Genomic DNA, 20,997 nt, shown 5'->3' with positions numbered 1-20,997 from the left:
AATCTGGACCGTTAGTAAACCCAGAGCTGTGGAAGAACCAGTGAAAGACCCTGTATAGAGCCACTGTTTGGACCATCGAACCTGTTAAACCAAACTTGAATCAAAGAAACTAAACTGGACCGTTAAATAACCTGAACAAAGCTGCTAATTGAACTTTATCCTTTAGTAAAGTTTATGCTACTTCAAGTTCAATTGCCAAAACAAACTCATTTTCAGGTTGGGTTCAATATTTCTGAACCCCTGAAGACCTTCAGTTGCTGTCAGTAACTTTGTATGGAGGCACTGAGATGCCATTTTATACAAGACAGCACTCACAGAATAAATAATACGTCGAGGAAATCATATATATTTCCAATTTTAAGAGCAGAAAATGTTATTTTGCATCTGAATATGCATGAAAATTCACATAGTAGAAGAGAATATAACCTACATGAGTTGATTGTTTTGTGTGCATCAGAAAATAATATTACTGATTCTACATCAGAATCGATCCATTTGATCAACAGGTCAATTTTCAACCATATTAAATTAAAATATGTTGAGTTTAATTCCTTATCAGTCAAATCCGCATATAAAAATCTGTGTATAGCGTTTCTATTTTCATTACATCTTTTATTTTTTCTATTTAATTTCATGCGTATTTTCTAATCTGGAGCTGCTGTAGTGAGTAAATGCGATCAATAAAGTCTAATTTATCTTATCTTGATACAAACAGGAAACTGTTTCAGGTGATTTAATCAGTTTATTTGTTTTTTTTCCTCACTTTAAAGCTGAGATTCTTCCCGATTGGTCCGTTGACCTGCTGGGATCCAGAAAACACCAATCAGAGGTCAGTTGTTGAGTTTTGCTGATCAGACACTTCCTGGTACAGTATCTCTGCCCTCGGTCTGTGAAAGTCTCCCTAAAAAAGGAAATCAGCGGAATTTCATGATGAGCTGCTCCGACAGACAGGAAATAGAGGAAGTTGAATGGGTTGAAAGGTGGCGGTGCGTTCTGTGCTGCTGAACCCGCCAAGTCATCAAAACCTCACAGAGCGGCGAGAACCAAGAACTGCTGACACAAAGTTTTTGTTTTTCTCAACCCGGCCACAACCGGTTGAGAAAAAACCTCTTTTCAGGAAACTGAAGTGTTTTAATATTTAAAGTCTGAACGCCAAAACAACAATCAAAAACAACAACAAAAGACAAAGCTCGGTGACGTCCTGAATGCAGCGTGGGATCATGGGAGTTTTGAGTTTGAACATTGTTGGAAACATTTGGGATAATGTAAAGCACATAACTCGGCTACATATATAACACTTATTTTACCGTTTATAGACACTTTAATGTGGGAATGCTGAATATTATAGTTTAAATAAATGGATAAATATTGGAGTCCAGCTTTAAGTGTTTTCACTGGATGTAAAATGGATGAAGGTTAATAAAAAGCTCAAACTCACAGAAGCATTTTCAGTGTCGTCAGTGGTTCCTGCGACACAAAGGTTGTCCTTCATGAAATAATATTGGAAGAAAATATTGAAACACATCATTCAACATGTACCTGAAGTCTCAGTAGTCAAAATCTTCTCACAGGATCTGGTCTCATTGATTTTACACTAATGGAAACATTACCATTATATTATATTATATTTCTGCCAAATCCTGAATGTTACACACTGGACCTGAAAATCACAGGTTACCAACCTTTTTCCTTAAGAGGCCCTTTTTCTATCCTTTATTAAACTGACTCAGTGACATATTGTATAGATATTTCATATTATATTAAAAACTGCACAATGAACGCAAACAGTGAACTCAGCAAGAAGTTTGTATAAAACGAGATTATTTCCTGTGTAGGAAACTTTGTATAAAATCTTCTGTCTGTATTATGTATTTTTTTTTATAATCTTCAACAATCATACAGATTTAATAGTTTGTTTTTGACAAATTCCGTGTTTTCTTGACACTTGGCCACTGTTTTATTAGACTTTTCTACATTTAGTTTTCTTCACAGAAACATATGTACGTATATATTTTAAGTTTTCTTACACGCCTTAAAATCAACCCCCTGTGAAGCTCTGCCGACCCCTAGTGGGGGTCCCGACCCACAGCTTTAAGAGATACCAAACAACTAATTAAGCAAACTGCAATTTTTTCATCCTATGTCATAAAAATTTAAGGTTTACCAGAAGAAATATGGTCGTTTACGTAGCAAAGAAACCTACAAAGAACGTGAGTTTGCACCCATTAGACTGGCCTTCACAGAGCCGTTACAGGCGCCACTTTAAGATTTCTTAATACATGTGAGATTCGACTGTGTCCACCCTGTTGTCAGTTAATATTTCCACAGAAATCTGGAGGTGACTCACATCTTCTTGGGCCAACTGTCAGATTTTTTTTTAGTTTCTGGTGTAACTGCTGCATCAGCTGAAAAGAGTTCAGACTGCGGTTTAACGCTGCTGCCGAAGAAGAAAAGGGGAATTTTTGTTTTGGTACATGTTTTAATTTTCACTTGGTTTCAGTGGCACTCCCCGTCAACAAGACAACAACAACATGTAAGGTAAACAACAGTGGTGAAGGGTGGGGGGGGGCTCCAACACTGGCTGGCTTCCCATGTTCTAGATAATAATGTACGAAACAACGTAACATACAATAAAATAAAACAAATAAAATATAAAAAAAATAATACTCAATGATAATACTAAATATGACATTTCAGAGTTCGTGTTAGAAATATCTTCAGGACCTTCGTGTTTGGTACAAAAATCGTCTTCAGGATGGAAAATAATCCGTCCCAAAGCAACAATTATATTAATATAATATTAATAACAATATACAGTTCAGTAATACTGCTTAATTACATTAATGTGCAAGGAATAAAATGTTCAGAGAGCAGATTGTGCCGAGCAGCAGAGTGTGTGTGTGTGTGTGTGTGTGTGTGTGTGTGTGTGTGTGTGTGTGTGTGTGTGTTTTACTTAAAACAACATGTCAGGACATCCTCTCGTCGCCTCACCCAGAGTCAGACTGCACAAATGTACAAAATGGAAACATATAAAAGTGATTTTCTTTTTGGTTTTAAGAGCAACTTTACATAAATAACAAACATGTAAATCAGAACAGCTTTGGAGTCGTTTGTGGATATTTTTCCCCTTCTCTTTTAAATGGAGCTAGGCTAGCAGTTCCCCCCTGCTTCCAGTCTTTGTGCTAAGCTAGGCTAACACACACACACACACACACACACACGCACACACACACACACACACACGAAACTGATCTTCTTTAATGTGACTCTGGAGAGAACAAGAGGAAATGACCAGCTGTTCCTTTAAAGGTAATGTCGATTAAAATCTAGTAGAACTCCTGTGGACTGTCTGCAGCGCCCCCTGCTGTGCAACGTCTGTCTGTCTGTCTGTCTGTCTGTCTGTCTGTCTGTCTGTCTGTCTGTCTGTCTGTCTGTCAATAAAGTCATCCACCAAATAAAGTAAATCTGCCCCGTGTGAGACACTTGGGAAGAAAGTGAGGTTGTGCCAGAAACTCCCATTATTTCGGCAGTCAGTCGCACTTACAACGCGTCATATGAGGTTTAACCTGACGTCTGTTTGTCACAACACAATATGAACAGGACCCCTCCTCCATTTTCTCCTCTAACTCCTCTATTGGGTTCCTCTGGCGTGCTGACTGGGAGAAAGCTCCACAGACAGCTGCTCAAATCACAAACATATCACATGCTGTGCGACTGGCGAGGTGCGTGAAGGTGTTGTCTTTCTTCACACAACTTTAAACACTGTAAACGCCTTCGAGGAGAGACTGAAAGTGTGCGTCGTTGCTTTCCTCGCCTCTCGTCCTCTCAGAGTGGATAGAAACCGCCAATCGTGCCCTGAATTCGTGTGTATATGATCTTGGTCCCTCCTCGGCGCCTCCTTCAGCTCCCAACGACCAGCGAGGTGCTGAACAGTCACGCATCCGTCCGTCATCCTCACCGACCGATCAGCCGGTGAGCTCGACAGGAAGCTCCCGGCTGCACAGCGCCTCCCACTGGCGAGCGAGGAGCGAGATCAGCCGCTCTCTGCTGTCGGCTCCCGGGACGAAGACGCACCACTGGACCTCGCCCTCTGCGCCCCCGCTGGCCCCGCCCCCTCTGGGCGTGGCCTCCTCCCCTCCGGCGGCAAAGTGGTCCATGGTGAGGTGGCAGAGCAGGTCGGGGCCGGGCAGGTCATCGAACACCAGGGTCAGAGCCTGAGGGTACGTCTGGTACCCCAGCAGGACCCGATCCAGGTCGCGGATCCTTCGAGCCTCGCGCAGCTGGTACCGCTCCCTGCAGGAGGAAGATGAGGAAGATGATGAGGATCATACTGTCAATAACTATCACAATAATTTAAATAAATTAATTAATTTAATCAAACACATCGCATTTAATGTGTCAACAGACATTTTACCATCAGACGGTCCAGAGATGAAACTGTCCAGAAAGTATTAAAATTAAATTAAAAGCAAAACAAATGTCGGATAATTTGTAAGCTGATTTTTAAGAAATATATTTTTAAGGCTTCACTCACAACAAAGATAAGATAAGATGTTCCTTTATTGATTCCCTGTGGGAGAAATTCAACAGTAATTTAACTCTGAAAACCTTGTTTTATCTCCAGTGGTTCAATTACTCTCCTTGCTGCAGTGATGTACAGGTGTACTCCAGGAGCCTGTGACATCAGTGTTGGGTGTCATTACAGTTGCAACAGAGCACCTGAACACTTAAAAGTACAGTATTTACTGTCTTTTAGCTCTGATTTTGGTCTCCACCAACTACTGAAGGAAACATCCATCTCTTTAAATGCTCCATACGTTCGCCAGTTAGTCTCTCATGTTGTCTGTGTGACATTTAGTGCTGAACAGGTAGTGTACGGAGAGTTTTTAGGGGTTTGTTTCGCTGCCTGCAGCCAGAAATAACACGAGAGTGAACCAGAACAATAAAGTTGAGGCCAGACATCCAAACAATGAGCTGAAACGAGCTTTAAAGGTCAGTAAAGCCGCAGGGAGCTGCAGATTCAGGTGATAATTCTTTTCCTTTCACGCTGATGAATGATGATACGATTTTATTATAAAAATATCAAATATAGACGCTTTTTTTTGTGTCTGTTATTAGGGATGCAGGCTGATTGAGACATTAATGCGTCTGTTTCTGCTGCAGGATTGTAACTCAGCTGGAACCGTCTCTCTCCTGAACAACATCCATTACTTTCAGTTAACGATCTCCCACAAGAGAGACGGAGGCGGCAGATCTGATAAAACTGTCACTGCTTCTGCTTCAGGAACACTTGTATCAGGTGGATCTCTATCAAGTGCTGCTGTTGGTTAAAAACGGCATTTAGAGTTTCAAACGTTTTATTTAAAGAACTAAATGTGGCTCGTATATAAACACACATATCTGATCAGCACAGGTCTGGTTTTGTGTTCTTTAATGCTCGTTTCACTAGTTGTACTGAGCCAATCAGAGCTTTGTAAGCAGCATTAAAAAAGCTCCAGTGGGAAGGATTTAGCGACATCTAGTGGTGTAGTTACAGAATACAACCCCCTCGCTTCACCCTCCCTTTCAAAGCATAAAGGAGAAGTTATGGTTGCTGTTAAATGCACGAAAAACACGAAGCAGCCTACCTAGAGCCAGTGTGTGGTTTGTCTGTTCTGGGCTTATTTTCAGGTGATTATTATATATATATATATATAGTCATTATACACTAATGACTGAATGTTATATTCCATTTCTGAAAAAGAAAGACCCTCCTAAATGTTTAACACTGGACATTTAAGAATGTGCACATTATCTTACAGAAAATGCGGATTAAACGGACGCAGCTGTACCTGTTGTTTTAAGTCGACTTATTGAATTAACAATTAAAATCAACAAGAGACAGATACAGGACTCACCACTGATTGGTTAGAGCTACATATTCCAACTCACATACAGGAAACAGCCGACATAAACACAGCGTCAGACTGAGTAATGAGGCTGATTATCAGCGAACACGATGGGACACCATTCAAAGTATTATAAGAAACTATTAAAAGGAAATCTGAATACAGACAGATCATTTCTTAATACAGAGGTTAATACGTTTTAATGTAGGCTCACTGCATCTGAATCCTGTGTGGAGATAAAGGGGCGCCCTGTTAGCTCACCTCCTAGAGCAGCTTTTATCTTAAGAGACCCCTTTTGTATCAGTGACTCACAACCCCTGACTAGATTACATTTCATATTATAGTAAATGCATTACATAACTGACAAACTGAACAAGTGAACACAAGAACCGCAGCAGTTGTATTGATCAGGAACTTTTTATACAATTCTCTGTCTGTATTATGTTTTTTTTTAATATTTTTTAACAATCTTAGATTTAATAGGCTTCTTTTTTGACAAATTCTTCCCCCTGATGCTTGTTAGCTGTTTGAACTGTGTACTTTTTTAATGCAGAACGATGATATAAAGGTCTGCTGTGTATATTTTTCCCTAAATGCCTTTAAATCAGTAAGGAATCGCTACCGCCGGTGAAGCTTTGGCGACCCCTAGTGGGCTGTGCTAGAGCATGCACCCCATGTATAAAGGCTGAGTCCTTGCTGTCATCTCTCCCTTTGTCTCTCTTCAGCTGCTACCATCTAATAAAGGCAATAAAAAAAGCTCCAAAAATAATCCTACAAAAAACAACTAGTCAATAATTAAGGTTGTAGACATCTCTTTAAATTATATCTCCCACACTGAGCCCCGATTGATCCAAACATGTCTTTGAGCTATCGGTGAGTTGGTAATAAAGACACTGATTTTTTTTAGCTCAGTCACAGTCTCCTGATTCTCCTCACAGCGACTGATTCGATGTTCTGCCTCTCTGCTTTTGCCTCAATGAATATTGATTGCAGCTGTTGTTTTCTTGAGTGCCCTGTGTTCCCTGTGACACCATCAGAATCTGAGACCGAACTGTCGACACGTCACACACATTATTTCGCCTGCCAGTCAGAGTCTCCTCTTCCTTCTCTTTTCCTGCAGCAGACGAGCACAAACACGAGGAAACAGCTTCTTCTCTTTTTTGTTTTAACTCGCCTCCAAATTGCGTTCAGGGAAGCTGATGTTTCACTAATTTTTTTATGCCTTCCAAACCCGAAGGCAGTCACTGTAAATAATTCTGTTCTTCAGCGTCTGGATGAAGACAAAGAAAAACAAAAAAGGTGTTGACATGTTGTGGTTACAGTGAGGGCGGGGCTTCCTGTGTCCTCACCTGGAGGGAGGTTCTTTGGCGAAGTCGGGCAGAGGGTAGCTGACGTAGTCCTCATCCAACAGGAACACGTCGGTGCTGGTTAGGATCAAAGTCCTGGGCTGGAGGACAGGAGATGAGGCGGAGCCTGAACCAGAGGAGAGTCCTGAGAGAGTGGAGACTTGGCTGGGCAGACTGCTGGGGACCTGGACCTGAAGGAAAGGGACAAAGAGCAGGTAAAAAGAATAATGATTATTGAGCAGGCCAATACAGAGACTGGAAATATAAAATCCATTATATATATATTTATTACTGTATACTGCCCATTCTAGATATTATGTTATTTTCCCTTTCTGCACACACACCTTCAGCTTTAATTTCTTAGTAAGTCTAATTGTATCAACACGGCATGTAGATCTGCAGATATTGTTTATATTAAAACTTATTTTACAAAAAAAATGGGTGGAGGTAATAGTTAGAGGTGAATTACAACGATTTTAAAACCCGATTCCACTTAGGGGGAAGTGGACAAAGGCTGTGAACACTTGTTAGCAAACAGTTTCCCATTTATAGATTCAGCAGACACGGAGCCACATTAGCATTCATTCGGAGTCGTGCTGCTTATCTGCTGAATGTTCCACAACAAAGAACGTCGCTATGAGATCTGTGAGAGTGAATGAAAACAGTGAAGTTAAAGAGACTTAAGACAATATAAAGCTCTGTAGGCTTGAGGGGAACTTCAGTCAGGTGAGTGGTTGTGATCCATTACCAATATTAAAATATTAATTATAGCTGCTTTAAATAAATTCTTCAACATTTTGAGAAATATTCTTGTTGCTCCGTCAAAATTTCAAATATCCACCTACTGACACATTTAAAGCGTTATAATGTAGAAAACACAGTGTATGTTTCCAGTTATGTGCAGGAACTATGTGAACAGCTGGTCGCAGTCAGCGTGTGCAGCTTCCTGTCGTGTTGTCGTCACACTGAGGTTGCCACTGAAGCACTGGGCGGACGGATACACCACGTTTAACTCCTCTAAAATCACAAACTACAATTAAAATTCTTACCTGGAAGACCAGCAGGTACAGCAGGACGTTGAAGGAGCGTGAGGACGAGGACGCTGCGCTGGCCGGAGTCTTCCTCTCTGCCACGATGAAGGTCAGGTCTCCCATCTCTTCTTCACTGGGATAAATAAACTTCACCCTGCTGCTGTGGACCAGCTCGTAGTTCTGCATCTTACCTGCAGGGGGAGACAAATCCCATCTGTTACCATTGTCAAGTTAACACCAGCTCAGATAGATACATGTAGAGATTGATTGATTGATGCACTTTATTGATTCCAAGATGGAAAATTATTTTGTTAAAGCAGCGAGATATCCAGACATTGCGGATATACTACAATACAATATAAATATAATAAAATATAAACATAAAATAAAATACTATACACATCAGACAAGTGTGCAAAGACGTATGGAGGTAGAGAAGGAGTTTGTGCAAATTAACAGAAGGAGCAGACAAAGACAGAAGTGAGGTGTTGTAGATCTATTTATTTAGGTTGGTCAGATTTCCTATATCGGTCCTTGTGAGAGCGAAACAGAAACAGCCTGTTAGAGAAAGTATTCCACTGTGGTGGGCAGGATTATCCAAAATGGACTAACAGTTCGTGTCTTCTCCACCACAACTTCAAAGGTATCTGGTTTTGCAACAAATTACGGAGGCAGCATTAATCTGTTTATTAAGTCTGTTGATGTTGCCAACAGACTGAGAGAAGACTTCCACCATTGCGCTGCTCACATTGAAAGATCTCAGCTTCCTCTGGAAATAGAGTCTGCTCATCCCCCTTCTTATACACAGCCTCAGTGCTGCTCTTGCAGTTAAGTCTGTGCTCAATGTGGGAGAAAAAAACTTTAATTTATTCTAACTTTGCAGACATATAATTAGGGCTACGATGCCATAAACCATGAAAGTCAATGTTTTTAGAAGGTGGGTCGCATTATTATTTGAGGACTCTCTGTTCTCTTTCTTCCTGTTACATTAATAGACAGTAGCATTATGGGTTTAACCTTAATATTGTTAGGCTAGCATGTTTCTTCATGTCCGTTAATATCGTGTATTTTAGAGTATGTCAGACCTAAAAGTGTTCAAGAAGCCCACTTTAACCCTCAGGAATTTGTAACGGCTTGTGTAACATGTTTGATGATATTAACACCGTGACAGAGTCATAATAAGAAGCTCAAAGAAGTCTGAAACATACTAAGTCTCTTAGAGTCATGTATGTGGAGGGCAGAGCGTTGTATCCCTGCGTTGTTACCCGTGTTTGTGTTGGTGAACTGGGAGTAGAAGTCCTGATCTGATGGTTCTGGAGGAGGAAGCTGCTGCTGCAGGCTGAGAGCCGACATCAGTTCCTGAAGGAAGACGCCCGTCCCGTAACTGTCCCTGCTGAGACAGCACACGATGTGATCGGCCGAACGACCTTCAAACACAGGGGAGAACGAGAGAGAGAGAGAGAGGATCTATGGATAGTTCAGAGAGTGACACAGAGTGATATTACACAGAGTTTGTGTGACCTCTGCAAACACCAAGTGCGTTCACATCCACTGACCTACGACTCTGAAGTACTGGTCGAACAGTCCCACATTGACAGACAGCAGCTCAGACAGTCTGATGGACAGACAGCAGCACAGACAGACGTCCGGATCTCCAGAGTCCATTACGTCCAACACTGCCAGAGAGAGACAGACAGAGAGACAGACGGACAGAGAGACGGACAGAGAGAGAGACAGACAGAGAGAGATACAAAGAAGAGACTTAACAAAAGTCTACAGCCCCAGCAGTTGGTATTTTGTATGCAACACTCACACACCAGGTTTGGTATGTGAATGTCTATACAGTTACCATCTTAGTGGGTATAAGGAATGTATCCATGGCAACAGGAGCAGTATTATTCTCTGATTACATGATGCTATTTTAAATGTAATCTTTTCACACTCTGACTGAGCCGATCATGTCAGTTCATCCTACCTGAGTGATGACCGAGCGTGGAGGCGGAGTCTTCCAACAGGAAGTAGATTGTATCGGTGGAGAGCAGCAGACAGCAGGTGAGCTCGGACTCAGGAGACTTGTAGAGAACCACAGACAGCCACAGGACCTGTCTCACCTCCTCTGCCTCAGACTGATTTAACAGAAAGCACAAGAATATATAATATAACAAACACTGACCGAAGAATTTTCCTGAAATTAAAAGTGATCGATGTTGTGGGAGAACAATCTTTCTTTGAACTGGGACAGAAAAAAAATCCTCAAAAAAGAAACTGACTTCAGTCATCGAATGATTTCTCTTATGTCTGTAAGGAGTGAATGTTTAGTGACTATTGTGTCACAACCCGACTCTACATGCTGTCTTTATCTTGGGCTCTGCTGAACGAACTAAAGGCAAAGTTGGAAAAACCTAAAGTTTAGAGCCGAAATGATCAGTCGATCAAGATAAAAATTAATTGGAAACTACTTTAGTCGGTCTTATTATAGTTCTGACTCTTCTAGTTTTGCACTAATTAACATTTTATGATGTCACTTTTGGCTCTGGGAACATAAATCAGTCATTAAATGTATTGTTAGTTGCAAACCTAGTAAAATTAAAATCTTAAAACAACTATGATGTACTTATCTTGCACCAAAACATAAATCAGATGGGTCTATGACATAATGCAGCATTGGAGTGTGTGTGTGTGTGTGTGTGTGTGTGTGTGTGTGTTTGTGTGTGTGTGTGTGTGTGTGTGTGTGTGTTTGTGTGTGTGTGTGTGTGTGTGTGTGTCCTACCATCGCTATATATCTGTGGAAGTAGGCTAGCAGTTGCGGTCCTCCAAGCCCCGCCAGGAGTTTCAGTCCCGGTGAGAGACCTGGGGTGAGGTGGGGGGACGGCTGGTTCTCCTCCACTTGGAGGCGGGATGAGTCGCAGCTGAGGAGGAAAAGGGAGGAAAAGATTAAGTAATCTCTCATGCTTGCCGCAGAGCTGCTGTGGGAAAAGAAGATGACACGCTGTGCTCCCTGATGTTTGATGAATGATTGTTGATTTTCAGGTCTTCCAATCAAGGAGATTAATTAGTGTCCCAGCTACTATAATTATTGAGCTTTTATTTTTAGTGTGGTGTTGACAGATACTGCAGTTCCCAGATTCAAAATATAACAACAACAACGGTGGAACAAATCACAGCTGGAATAAAATGAACACCAGTTAGTCGTATAATGGCTCCAGTAGAAGTTAAACAATAAATCCTCTGAAGTGATAATTAGAGCCTTATATTCGTCGATACTGATACTGATATGTACTATAAACTAAATCTGTTCTCCTTTATATTACCTCAAACATATCTCTGATGTTTACTTATAACGTAACATATAGTTGACACTGGTATATCTGTGAAGAGATAACATCAGCGGACTGATTAAGTGCTGAAGTTACAGCTTTGTTGACGTCCATCAGCATTTACTCTGCATCACGGTTTGTTTTAGATATATAAATGTCGTATACACCCTCTGATAAATAGGTGCCCTGATAAGATAAGTACATTGTGTTTACAGTATTAGCACACTGTGTGACTTTAATCAAAGCACAAGCATGATATTAGCATGCAGCTGTAAATGCAGACATAAGAAGAAGAAGAATTCTGTGGTTACATGGAGAGAAAGTTATATATGTTAACAGAATATAAACAGAAGTGCTTCAGAAGTCTACCTGCTGGTGCTGTGTGATTTTCTGGCTTTGGTACAACAGCACTGGTCTCTGGATCTGTAACGGCCTGAAAACACAACAACAAGGAGGTGTGAAACAAACTGAGAGAAGAAACAAGCGAGGGTCAAACTAAATTAGAATTCAGCCTCAAGGGGAATTTCCTTTTTTGGTGTGCGTGTTTGAGCAGGTAGTTGGTCTTCACCTTGCCCTTGGTGCGGACTGGGCGTGCAGAGCCGGGGCAGGGCCACCATCTTCAGCCCCTCCAGAGAGGCTCTCCGCTGACTCAGCTCCCCGAGAAAGGAGCTTCTGTCCTGGGCCAGAGGGAAGAGCAGCAGCAGCCTCTGGCCGCCCAGCAGCAGCTCCACAGTGTGACTCCTCCTAGGGACAACATGATGGTTAAAATACAGATAACTACAATACTTAAGAGCAAGGAAACTGAAGAATAAAGCAAACAATGATTAACCTTTGTGTGCCACCAGAGCAATTACAAACCTTTAGAAAACCTGATCAATAAAAAATTGTTATATATTGATTAAATAATTGTGCATGTTAAGGATAAACTAATAAACCCAAAGCAAAGTCAGTACTGAATGGCAACTGTAAATCTTGAAATGTAAAATGGTGTGTGACAGAAGGGCCCTGATCTTCCAGCTTAATTCATTTATAGGTGGAGAAGGAGGGTCGTCAAATCAAATCAGACTAGCTAGCCGAAAAAAGTAAAAGTTAGAACATCCATTCATCCGGTCACAGCCTCTGTACCTGTGGTGGTGTTTTGGGTCGGGGCAGGAGGTGTCGCTGGTTCTGTCCCCGACCAGAGAAGCGCTCTCTCTCGGGTGAAGCACCACGGAGCCGAGGGGCACGCGGACCAGCTTGCACCAGGAGGAGGAGGAAGACGAGGAGGAAGAGGAGGAGGAGGAGTTATGAAGGTCACTGCTCCTCCCTTCTCTTTCTGCCAGCTCTCTGAAGTTCACCTTCAGCACCCAGAGGTGTCGATGGGTGAGAAAGAGGAGAGAGGGGAGGCCGATCTCCTCCGTCTTGGATAAAATGTCTGACAGGAGGGGGTGGGCGTCCGGGGCAGAGGAGGAGGAAGACGAGGAGGTAAGAAGGTGGGCAGGATAGCCTCCCTGGGCTCCCTGACTCTCCTCCAGCTCCCAGGAGTTGATGAGCGAGCGAGGGAGGAGCTGAGGAGTGTTGGAGGGCTCCGGGTCAGTCTGAGATCCTGCAGCCTGGAACACAAATGAGGAGGTTTTCTACATAATAATACAGAAATTAAAGCTGTTTGACGAATTATAGACTGAACTGTGTTGATTTTATGTCTTTAATGAAATGCTGTCTGCAAATTAAACTTCTTTTTTGGGACAATAAAGTACGGCACTGCTCTTAAATGTGTCATATTTAAAACATACCTTGATTTAACACCTAAGATGAAACAAAAACTCATGCAATCAGAAATCAACAGTGATGTAAAAGTAGAAGCTGTTCTTTGATTATAGGGACCCTAAGAGGCTCATGTGCTGCTCTCTGACCTGGATCAGCACCGTCAGCTCGGTCCTGGTCTGCCGAAGCCCCTCTGCCTCGGAGAAGATGTACCAGCGGGTCGAACCGGCTTTGAGGCCGAAGGCGAGGCAGGAGTCGGGGAGCTCGACTTGGGAGGAGAGCAGGAGCCGGGAGTACGGCAGCAGGAGGTCCACCTGCAGGCTGGACAGCACCTCCTCCACAGACGGACTCTGCTTCTGGTCTGAGAAGAGGAGAACAGATCGCTCTTCAGCACGCAGCAAAATCATCCAAATGTTGGCTTGATGGATTTATTTCTACTGAAGGTTTATTTTTTTTTATTTAACACACTCGGTTATAACTGGTATAACATACTTTTACTGGCCAACAAGTTATAGGTCAGTATTATGATTTGACTGTTAATTAGCAGCCATGGTAGATTAATTTTGACTTTAAGGCAAAAGATTATTGTCAGCTTTGTGAAGAAAAAGAAGTGTCTTTGTATTAATTGTTCAGTTATTTCTTGGTTTCTGTCAAAGATTTACATAAATCCAATTAAATATGATTTAGGATCAACCTGCATGTGACCGGTGGCTTGCAGGTCGTCATAGCTACCAGAGCAACATCGTGGTAAGTTTGTCAGTCACAGATCTTGGTGTGGTGTGTCTGTAGGCCGACAGTCACATCATAATTTTCTATTACACGTTTCCTCTGTTCTGTCTGTTGTTGAGTTCAGTGTCTCCATTGTTGTCTATACTCCACTTTTAAGGAAAGGTAACTAGATTTAACTAACTAGAACACAAGTCGAGCTCAGTTTCACTTTAGGTCTGGTGATGCATCTGTCTGACTGTTGGTTTGAAGAACAAGCCTTTTCATTTTGGACTAGATAGAAATATTTCAGAGCATTTCATTTTTGTTATCCTTCCATGAACAAAAGTCTCATGAAGCAGGATTAACTGGATAACTATCTGCCTCAGACATAAGGAGGTTCCAGGTTTTTTACAGCAGAGACATAAGAGAGACCTCAAATTACTGAATTACTTTTAAGACTACTGAATTATTAATTACTGAATTACTTAATTCTAAGATGGGTAGCAAAACACAATTCATACAAATAAATATGCCAAACAGGAGTTGCAACCACAGTTTCTGTATTTGTTTGTAAAAAACCTACAAACAAAGTTCACCTGCGTCATGATTGGTCCACGTGAAATCATCTGGTAGGTACAGCAGGCCCAACAGCCGGTCCGTCAGCACCAGACACGCCTCCTTCTGCTCCACCTCCTCCTTCACCTGAAGACAGTAGCACCACAGAATCCTGCTGACCTGCACCTCCTCCTCGTCACACAGCTCCCCCTGGTGGCCACCGGGCTCTTCTGCAGGAGGAACAGCAGGTGACGTGGAAGAGGAGCAGACCGACTCCTCAACAGAGTCATCCAGACCCATCTCAAAGTATCCGTCCCTCGAGCCTGGACTGGAATAATGAGCATAAAACAGCGAATGAATCAAGAATCATCCTTTTGTACTTTTATATTATTTAAGTGTTTATACAGGGGATATCAGAAGCCCAGAAACTGTTTAGGAAACCAGTATTTCAGGGACCTCAAAAACCAGTCTAACTATTAGGGGATCCTAACAAACTACTGGGTATTTTAAGCACTCTTAAGAACCTCTTGGGAATCTCAGAAACCAGTGGGAACAACTGAGAAACCCAGGAACCATCAGGAATTTATGGGAATCACCAAAACCAGAAGGACGTTAAGGGAAACCAGTCAAATCCCCCCAAAACAGCAGGAATGTAAGAAACTAGAAGGAACCTCAGAACAGATTCCTCTTGGATGATATTTTTGCTCGCATTCTCCTCCTCCAGTTACTCATGTGCTCTCATGCTACACAGACACAGAAGAAACACAGTATTCCTCCAAGCTTATATGCTTCCATGGTAACTACTTATGTTACACAACAATCACTCTAAGATCATATTTGAATGCATTATACCGCATACAAGCACATTTTAACACAGCAATGTCCGTAACAGATCCCAGGTGCCACTGGGAATAACAGAGGATGTCAGACACCCCTGAGAAAATTTGTGAATCCCACAAAAAAGCAAGCACTTACGGGAATTACAGAAACCAGTGGGGCTTGTATTCAACTGATAGGGACTCTAACTGGTGAGCTATCCGGGAACCCCAACACTCGACATTTTACCAGAAACCACTGGAAATCTGTAAAATCCCCCAAACCAGCAGGAATGTCTAAGAAACCAGTGGGACCTTTAGGGTATCCCAGAAATCATTGGGAATTCTGAAACATCAAAGATCCCACAAGAAGAAAAACTTTAAGGGAATCACAGGAACCAGTGAGAGAAGGTTGCTGGTTAAATTACCTGGGACTTCCCACCTCGGTGCCCTCGACACGGGACTGAAGAACCTCTCTGGACTCAGATATCTTCTCTTCCTCCTCCTCCTCCTCCTCCGCCTTCTCTTCGTCCTCCTTTGTCTTGCTCTTCTGCTCCTCCAGGGTGGAGCTGAGAAGATGGGAGAGCTGGGTAATGAAGTCTTTGTTGTGGGAGGAGAGGGAGAGCAGCTGAGTAGGAAGGAGGGGACACCAGGCTGTGCTGCAGGAGAAGCAAGTGGTTTCAACTGGTCTGGAGGAGGAAGAGGAGCAGTCACAACTGGAGGAGAGAGGAGGGAAGGATGCAGATTTATTTCTAACTGTCTGTGATGTAATGAGCACAGAAGAAACACTCGCCCGCCATCATTTAACCAACTGTAGAATCACTTGTTTTACTGCTGTTAAGCTATCGTCCTCAACACGGTGAAACTCATAATTTCCTTTTCTTTCTTAATATTCTTTGTGGCTTTTGTTGCTGTTAATTGATAAAGATAGCTGTAGAGTGACAGGAAAGGGAGAGAGAGAGAGAGAGAGAGAGAGAGAGAGAGAGAGAGAGAGAGAGAGAGAGAGAGAGAGAGAGAGAGAGAGAGAGAGAGAGAGAGAGAGAGGGGATGACACGTAGCAACGGGCCACAGGTCGGAGTTGAACCCACAGCCACTGAATCAAAGGACTCGGCCTCTGTGCATGGGGTGCCAGCTCCACCAGGTGAGCTACCAGGGCACCCCATCCAGCACAGATTATTCACATTAAAAGCATTCCAGTGACTCTATAACGGTAGTATAACAGCAATGAAAAAAGCATTTAAAGTAAAAGCTTCCAGAGATTTATTTAGTGTTGCTGCTTTATATTATAGTTGTAAAACTGTAAATTACTGACCAGACAGTAATAGTAGGAGTCGTAGTAGTAGTAGTAGTAGTAGTAGTAGCCCTTGTGGGAGCTCCACCGTGTGTGTGTTCAGACAGACTGACAGCAGGTTGTTGTACCTGCAGACAAACACATGAAGCAACATCAGGAACATCTGTTATCTGAGCTAAATGCTAACATTAGCATGCTAACATGCTCACAGTGACTATGGTAGCAGATTATGTTGAACACGTCGGGAGCTCCTTTTACATAAAATCTTTTACACATTTCTCAACAGTCCCCGACGCTCCCCTCCTCCCATCCAACCGCTATCCTATTGGTTGTCAAGGTAACAGACACCTGCCCTCCCCGGTGTTTCAGGTGTAGGTGTGTGTGTGTGTGTGTGTGTGTGTGTGTGTGTGTGTGTCTCTGACCTGGGCGGGGTCAGCAGACAGGAGGTTTGTATTGGTGTTAAAGCTTGCGGGGGGAGGTGCAGCGTCCACAGGAGGGAGGACACTGGGGGGAACTGCGGCTTCTTCTCTGCTCGTCACTTCTGAAACGGAAACCAAACGGATGAGCGGCGCTGACGGCGAGGAGCAAAGTTTGACTGATGTGACAACAATCTTTATGTTTTGAAGTGTTGGGAGAAAATAATAACAGATGAATCTATTGTTGGTTTAAAGCCGACCTAAGAGGCTTAAAATTGATCAACACTGACTGCTCTAAGCTCCAGTTGAGAACATATTCATGCATACAGAAATATGTTATCAGAGGTAATGGACAGCAGGTATTTCAAATCTAAAAAACACAACACATTAATGCCACAACAGTCAAACATAGCAAAGTACGGACATGCGTTTGGTTCTTACTGTTTCAGATTCAGACACTGACGCAGTGTGCAGCCTGTACTAAGCCAGAACAAATATTAGTGTCACAGACGGAGGTTAATGAGCAATGAGCAGGGTGTCACACAGCCTCGAGTCAAACATCGGTGAATATCAGTCTCTGAATAATTATTCTCCTGTCGTGTTCCACCAGCTGTTTGTAAATCCATAACTGTGTCTAACAGCTCAGAAATAAACAATAAACTAAATCTAGAAGAAATGAAGACATGGTTTTTCTAAATGACCTCAAAAATATATTTGATATTTCTGTACTAATATTTCTAGTTAATGAAACATTTTATGAACTAATGGTTTTCATTATGCCAGACTTTAGGTGGTACCGGAGCTCCTTCAGCATCCCTACTTCCAGAGCTGATGCAGCTGACGTACAATTTTCCAATAATATCAGAGTTGCAGTGCTTTTATAGGAGGATCAGTTGTCTTAGTAAAGCATCAGTTGGCTCTACTTGTAGTCTGATAATCAGATTCATTCTTCTGTTAAACATCTTGATCTTGGATTATTTAGCTGTAAACTAATTAGCAAAGACTAATGTATCCGTCCTGTAATGCAATTTTCTGTTGATAAAGAAGCCGTGGCAGTGGTGGTTGCTGGCAGCCACTCAATGTCTGTGAGATCGATTGAAGAAACATGTTGATTTAAGAGAGTAGCCAAATTACAACAACTTGTACAGCTGCAAACATCTAAAAACACACTTAAAAAACACATTTCTGTGGCCACTTTACAGTCGCAGTGTTTCTGTGTATTATAATAGTTAGTTGTGTAAATATAACTACAGCTACAATATGAGGCTGGTGCAACCTGCGTGATGAATAAATGTCATCAGCTGAATCAACAGGCAACTGATCACAATTTATAAGTTATAAAACAGTGGAAGAGGCTGTTTTTCTCTCAGTCTGAGCAAGAAGCAAAGCATCTACAACAGGAAATATAAAGCTGAGAGATCTGGTTTAGAGGTTAAAGAAGACGCTCTCTATCAGGAGTGATAGCAGCAGGTTAGCTTCAACAGGTAACCTCTGAGTGACGCCCTGCGTTAACAGTTCCTGGTGCATTTACAGCTCTAAGTAACATTCATAAGATAAATATCACAAGAGGAAAACCACAGAGTCCCACACTGTACCCAACCAGACTCAAGAGTCTCACATAACTGCAATGGAAAAAAGTGTTAGCCACTGGAGTGCTAAACATTGTTATCTGAAGACAAAAGACAAAATCAGTGAGAATTAAACAAAACTTTGTCTTTAAGGAAAGCAGCAGCCAGACAGATTTTATGTTTTCACGTTTCTACACACATTCAATAATAAATACACAACATAACTCAGACTGCTTTGGAAGGTGGATTTGTTTCATATTGATGGAGCTACGTTCGCAGATTCCCCCCGTTTCCTGTCTTTGTGCTAAACTAGGCTGAGCACATCCATAGGCGCATAATGAGTGGAAGGAAATAAAAATACTGTGATTAAGCTTCTGACTTTCACTAAGCTATTTCACTGTTAGCTATCTGTGAAGTAGTTGTACAAAGGAACACACATTAGGACAACGTTATTAAAGTTGTAAATCCTAATAATTACATTTAAATAGAAAGCTATAGAATATATGAAATGAGTAAGTCAATTCATCGATTGGTTGACCAACAGGAAATCAATTAAAAAAATTAATTTAAACAGTTTTGATCATTGAATTTATCGTTTCAGTCGCTCATTAAGTCAAAACACCAACTATTCTCTAGTTCCAACAATTTGCAGATTTACTGCCTTTCTCTGTTTAATATCTTTAACTGATGTAACAAATGTCTTTTTTCTTTACATTTAAAGCTTCTATTTAGGTTTTCCAACAAAGCTTTAAATGTCTGTCGTCACATTTTATGACTCCAACCCCCTGAAAACAAACATAAACAAAAATAAAATCCGTAATTTGAATAAAGTGATTCATCAGATTGAGTTAGTCTTTTCTTGTTAAGTAAAGGCAGGATAAGTAGGATTTGTGGTTGCCGTTTGTAGAACACAGAATTCAAAGTTGGGAGAGAGAGAGTGAGGGGGTCGATGTGGAGAGAGAGAAGGTAAACCAGTGAATTATAGAAAGTTATTTTCGGATTTTGTTTATGTTCTAAAGCACAACAAATAAACAAGGCCACCCCTCCGCAAAGTCCTGGGGGAAGGAACCACATTGCCATCTGCTGTGTTATAGTGTGTATGATAGTGTGTGAGTGTGTGAGTTTGTGAGTGTGTGTGTGTGTTGTGTGTGTGTGAGTGTTTGAGTGTGTTTGCCTCAGCACTGCCCTCCATCAGACAGACACACACAGACCTGCAGCTCACCACACAGACTGAGAGCATTTAGGAAAGAGACGGAGAGAGCGATGTAATCTCAACTTGGACTCTTTGGAGTCTTTTTCACCATTTTCTGACTAAACAACTGGCAGATTAATCAATAATTAAAATCAATACTAGCTGCAGCCACATCATCCGCAGTCAGCTGTTGTTTTTTTGGGAATCAACAAAGAGCAGAGAAACATATTTGTCTGTCTGGCCGCTGCCTTACAGCAGAAATAAAAACCACCGTCCCCCCACCCTCCCCTCAGACCTGCACAGCCTGATACATACATGATTACCTTGGCTGGGGCAGGCAGCCTGCTGGGCCGGACAGGAAGAGGAGGAGGAGGAAGAGGAAGAGGAGGAGGTGACAGCAGGAGGAGCAACAGCAGAAGAGCAGCAGGAGGAGGAGGAGGAGGAGGAGGGGGGAGAGGAGGAGGAGAGGTGAGGAGGTGCAGCGGCAGACAGCCTGGTCTCCTCACTGATCTGACGAGAGGACAGAGAGGAGGAAGCCTTCAGTGAGCAGCAGTCACCTCATCATCATCAACCAGATCACATCCTAAAACCTGCAACCGGCCGCTCCATCAGCAGCAGAGCAACAGTCAGTTTATTAAGACTGATGTGTAGCAGCTGCATTAGTCCAGCTCTGCTCTGGTTGTACGAGTTGTATGAGGTTGAGGTAAATCTGCGTGCTCAAAGTTTAAACATAACCTTCCGATGTCCCTGAAAAGCTTTTGCAGTTTTTCTTTGAAGCTGTAAATGTGTAGAAGTCTGTGAACAACCTACAATCAATATTCTGCTTTCGTGAACCTTGTGATCGATAGTTTCCTTCTGCAGAAAGAGCTTGTAAAGGTTTGTGTTCAGAATATATTATTACACTGCCCTGAAAGACTACGATCGCTTCCTGTGTGGGTGTCCAGCCTTCAGCATCAAGGCACTTTTACTTTTAAACATTCTGTCTGAAAGGTGGAGCAACATGTAGATTATTTACTCTGTATGGTAGTCAAACTATACATACAACGTCTTTAGATTAAAACCAAACAGACTCAGTAATGAGCTTCTGCTAAGCCTATTTTTATGTTACAAAAGCAAGAATAATCAGG

The 20,997-nt window shown here is 42.1% G+C and overlaps 1 protein-coding gene and 1 long non-coding RNA gene across 3 annotated transcripts in view; one reads left to right on the top strand and one right to left on the bottom strand.

The window, feature by feature from the left end:
• Positions 1-2,459: 2,459 nt before the first annotated feature.
• The window catches only part of nisch (nischarin), a 28,992-nt gene continuing 10,454 nt past the window's right edge, over positions 2,460-20,997 (bottom strand). The window contains exons 13-28 of one of the 2 annotated variants that reach the window (XM_051413943.1): positions 20,194-20,380; positions 17,117-17,235; positions 16,716-16,822; positions 15,832-16,119; positions 14,630-14,916; positions 13,475-13,686; positions 12,708-13,174; positions 12,151-12,326; positions 11,952-12,015; positions 11,036-11,174; positions 10,241-10,391; positions 9,822-9,941; positions 9,531-9,692; positions 8,284-8,456; positions 7,238-7,425; positions 2,460-4,293 (exon numbers count right to left, since the gene is read on the bottom strand). In XM_051413943.1, coding sequence (XP_051269903.1) covers positions 3,966-4,293; positions 7,238-7,425; positions 8,284-8,456; positions 9,531-9,692; positions 9,822-9,941; positions 10,241-10,391; positions 11,036-11,174; positions 11,952-12,015; positions 12,151-12,326; positions 12,708-13,174; positions 13,475-13,686; positions 14,630-14,916; positions 15,832-16,119; positions 16,716-16,822; positions 17,117-17,235; positions 20,194-20,380 — 3,168 coding nt within the window. In that variant the 3' untranslated portion in view covers positions 2,460-3,965. Of the gene's footprint in view, positions 4,294-7,237; positions 7,426-8,283; positions 8,457-9,530; positions 9,693-9,821; positions 9,942-10,240; positions 10,392-11,035; positions 11,175-11,951; positions 12,016-12,150; positions 12,327-12,707; positions 13,175-13,474; positions 13,687-14,629; positions 14,917-15,831; positions 16,120-16,715; positions 16,823-17,116; positions 17,236-20,185; positions 20,381-20,997 lie in introns of those variants that run through there. The other variant, XM_051413944.1, reaches the window with a different exon arrangement.
• LOC127371268 (uncharacterized) lies at positions 7,300-10,869 on the top strand. The gene is made up of 2 exons (XR_007886380.1): positions 7,300-7,449; positions 8,129-10,869. It is a non-coding gene; the product is annotated as an uncharacterized LOC127371268 (long non-coding RNA).

Source organism: Dicentrarchus labrax, unplaced genomic scaffold (genome assembly GCF_905237075.1).
Source record: "Dicentrarchus labrax unplaced genomic scaffold, dlabrax2021, whole genome shotgun sequence".
In the NCBI taxonomy this organism is placed as follows: Eukaryota; Metazoa; Chordata; class Actinopteri; family Moronidae; genus Dicentrarchus; species Dicentrarchus labrax.
The sequence above is the reverse complement of the archived record's forward strand: the minus strand, read 5'-3'. Positions and strand labels throughout refer to the sequence as shown.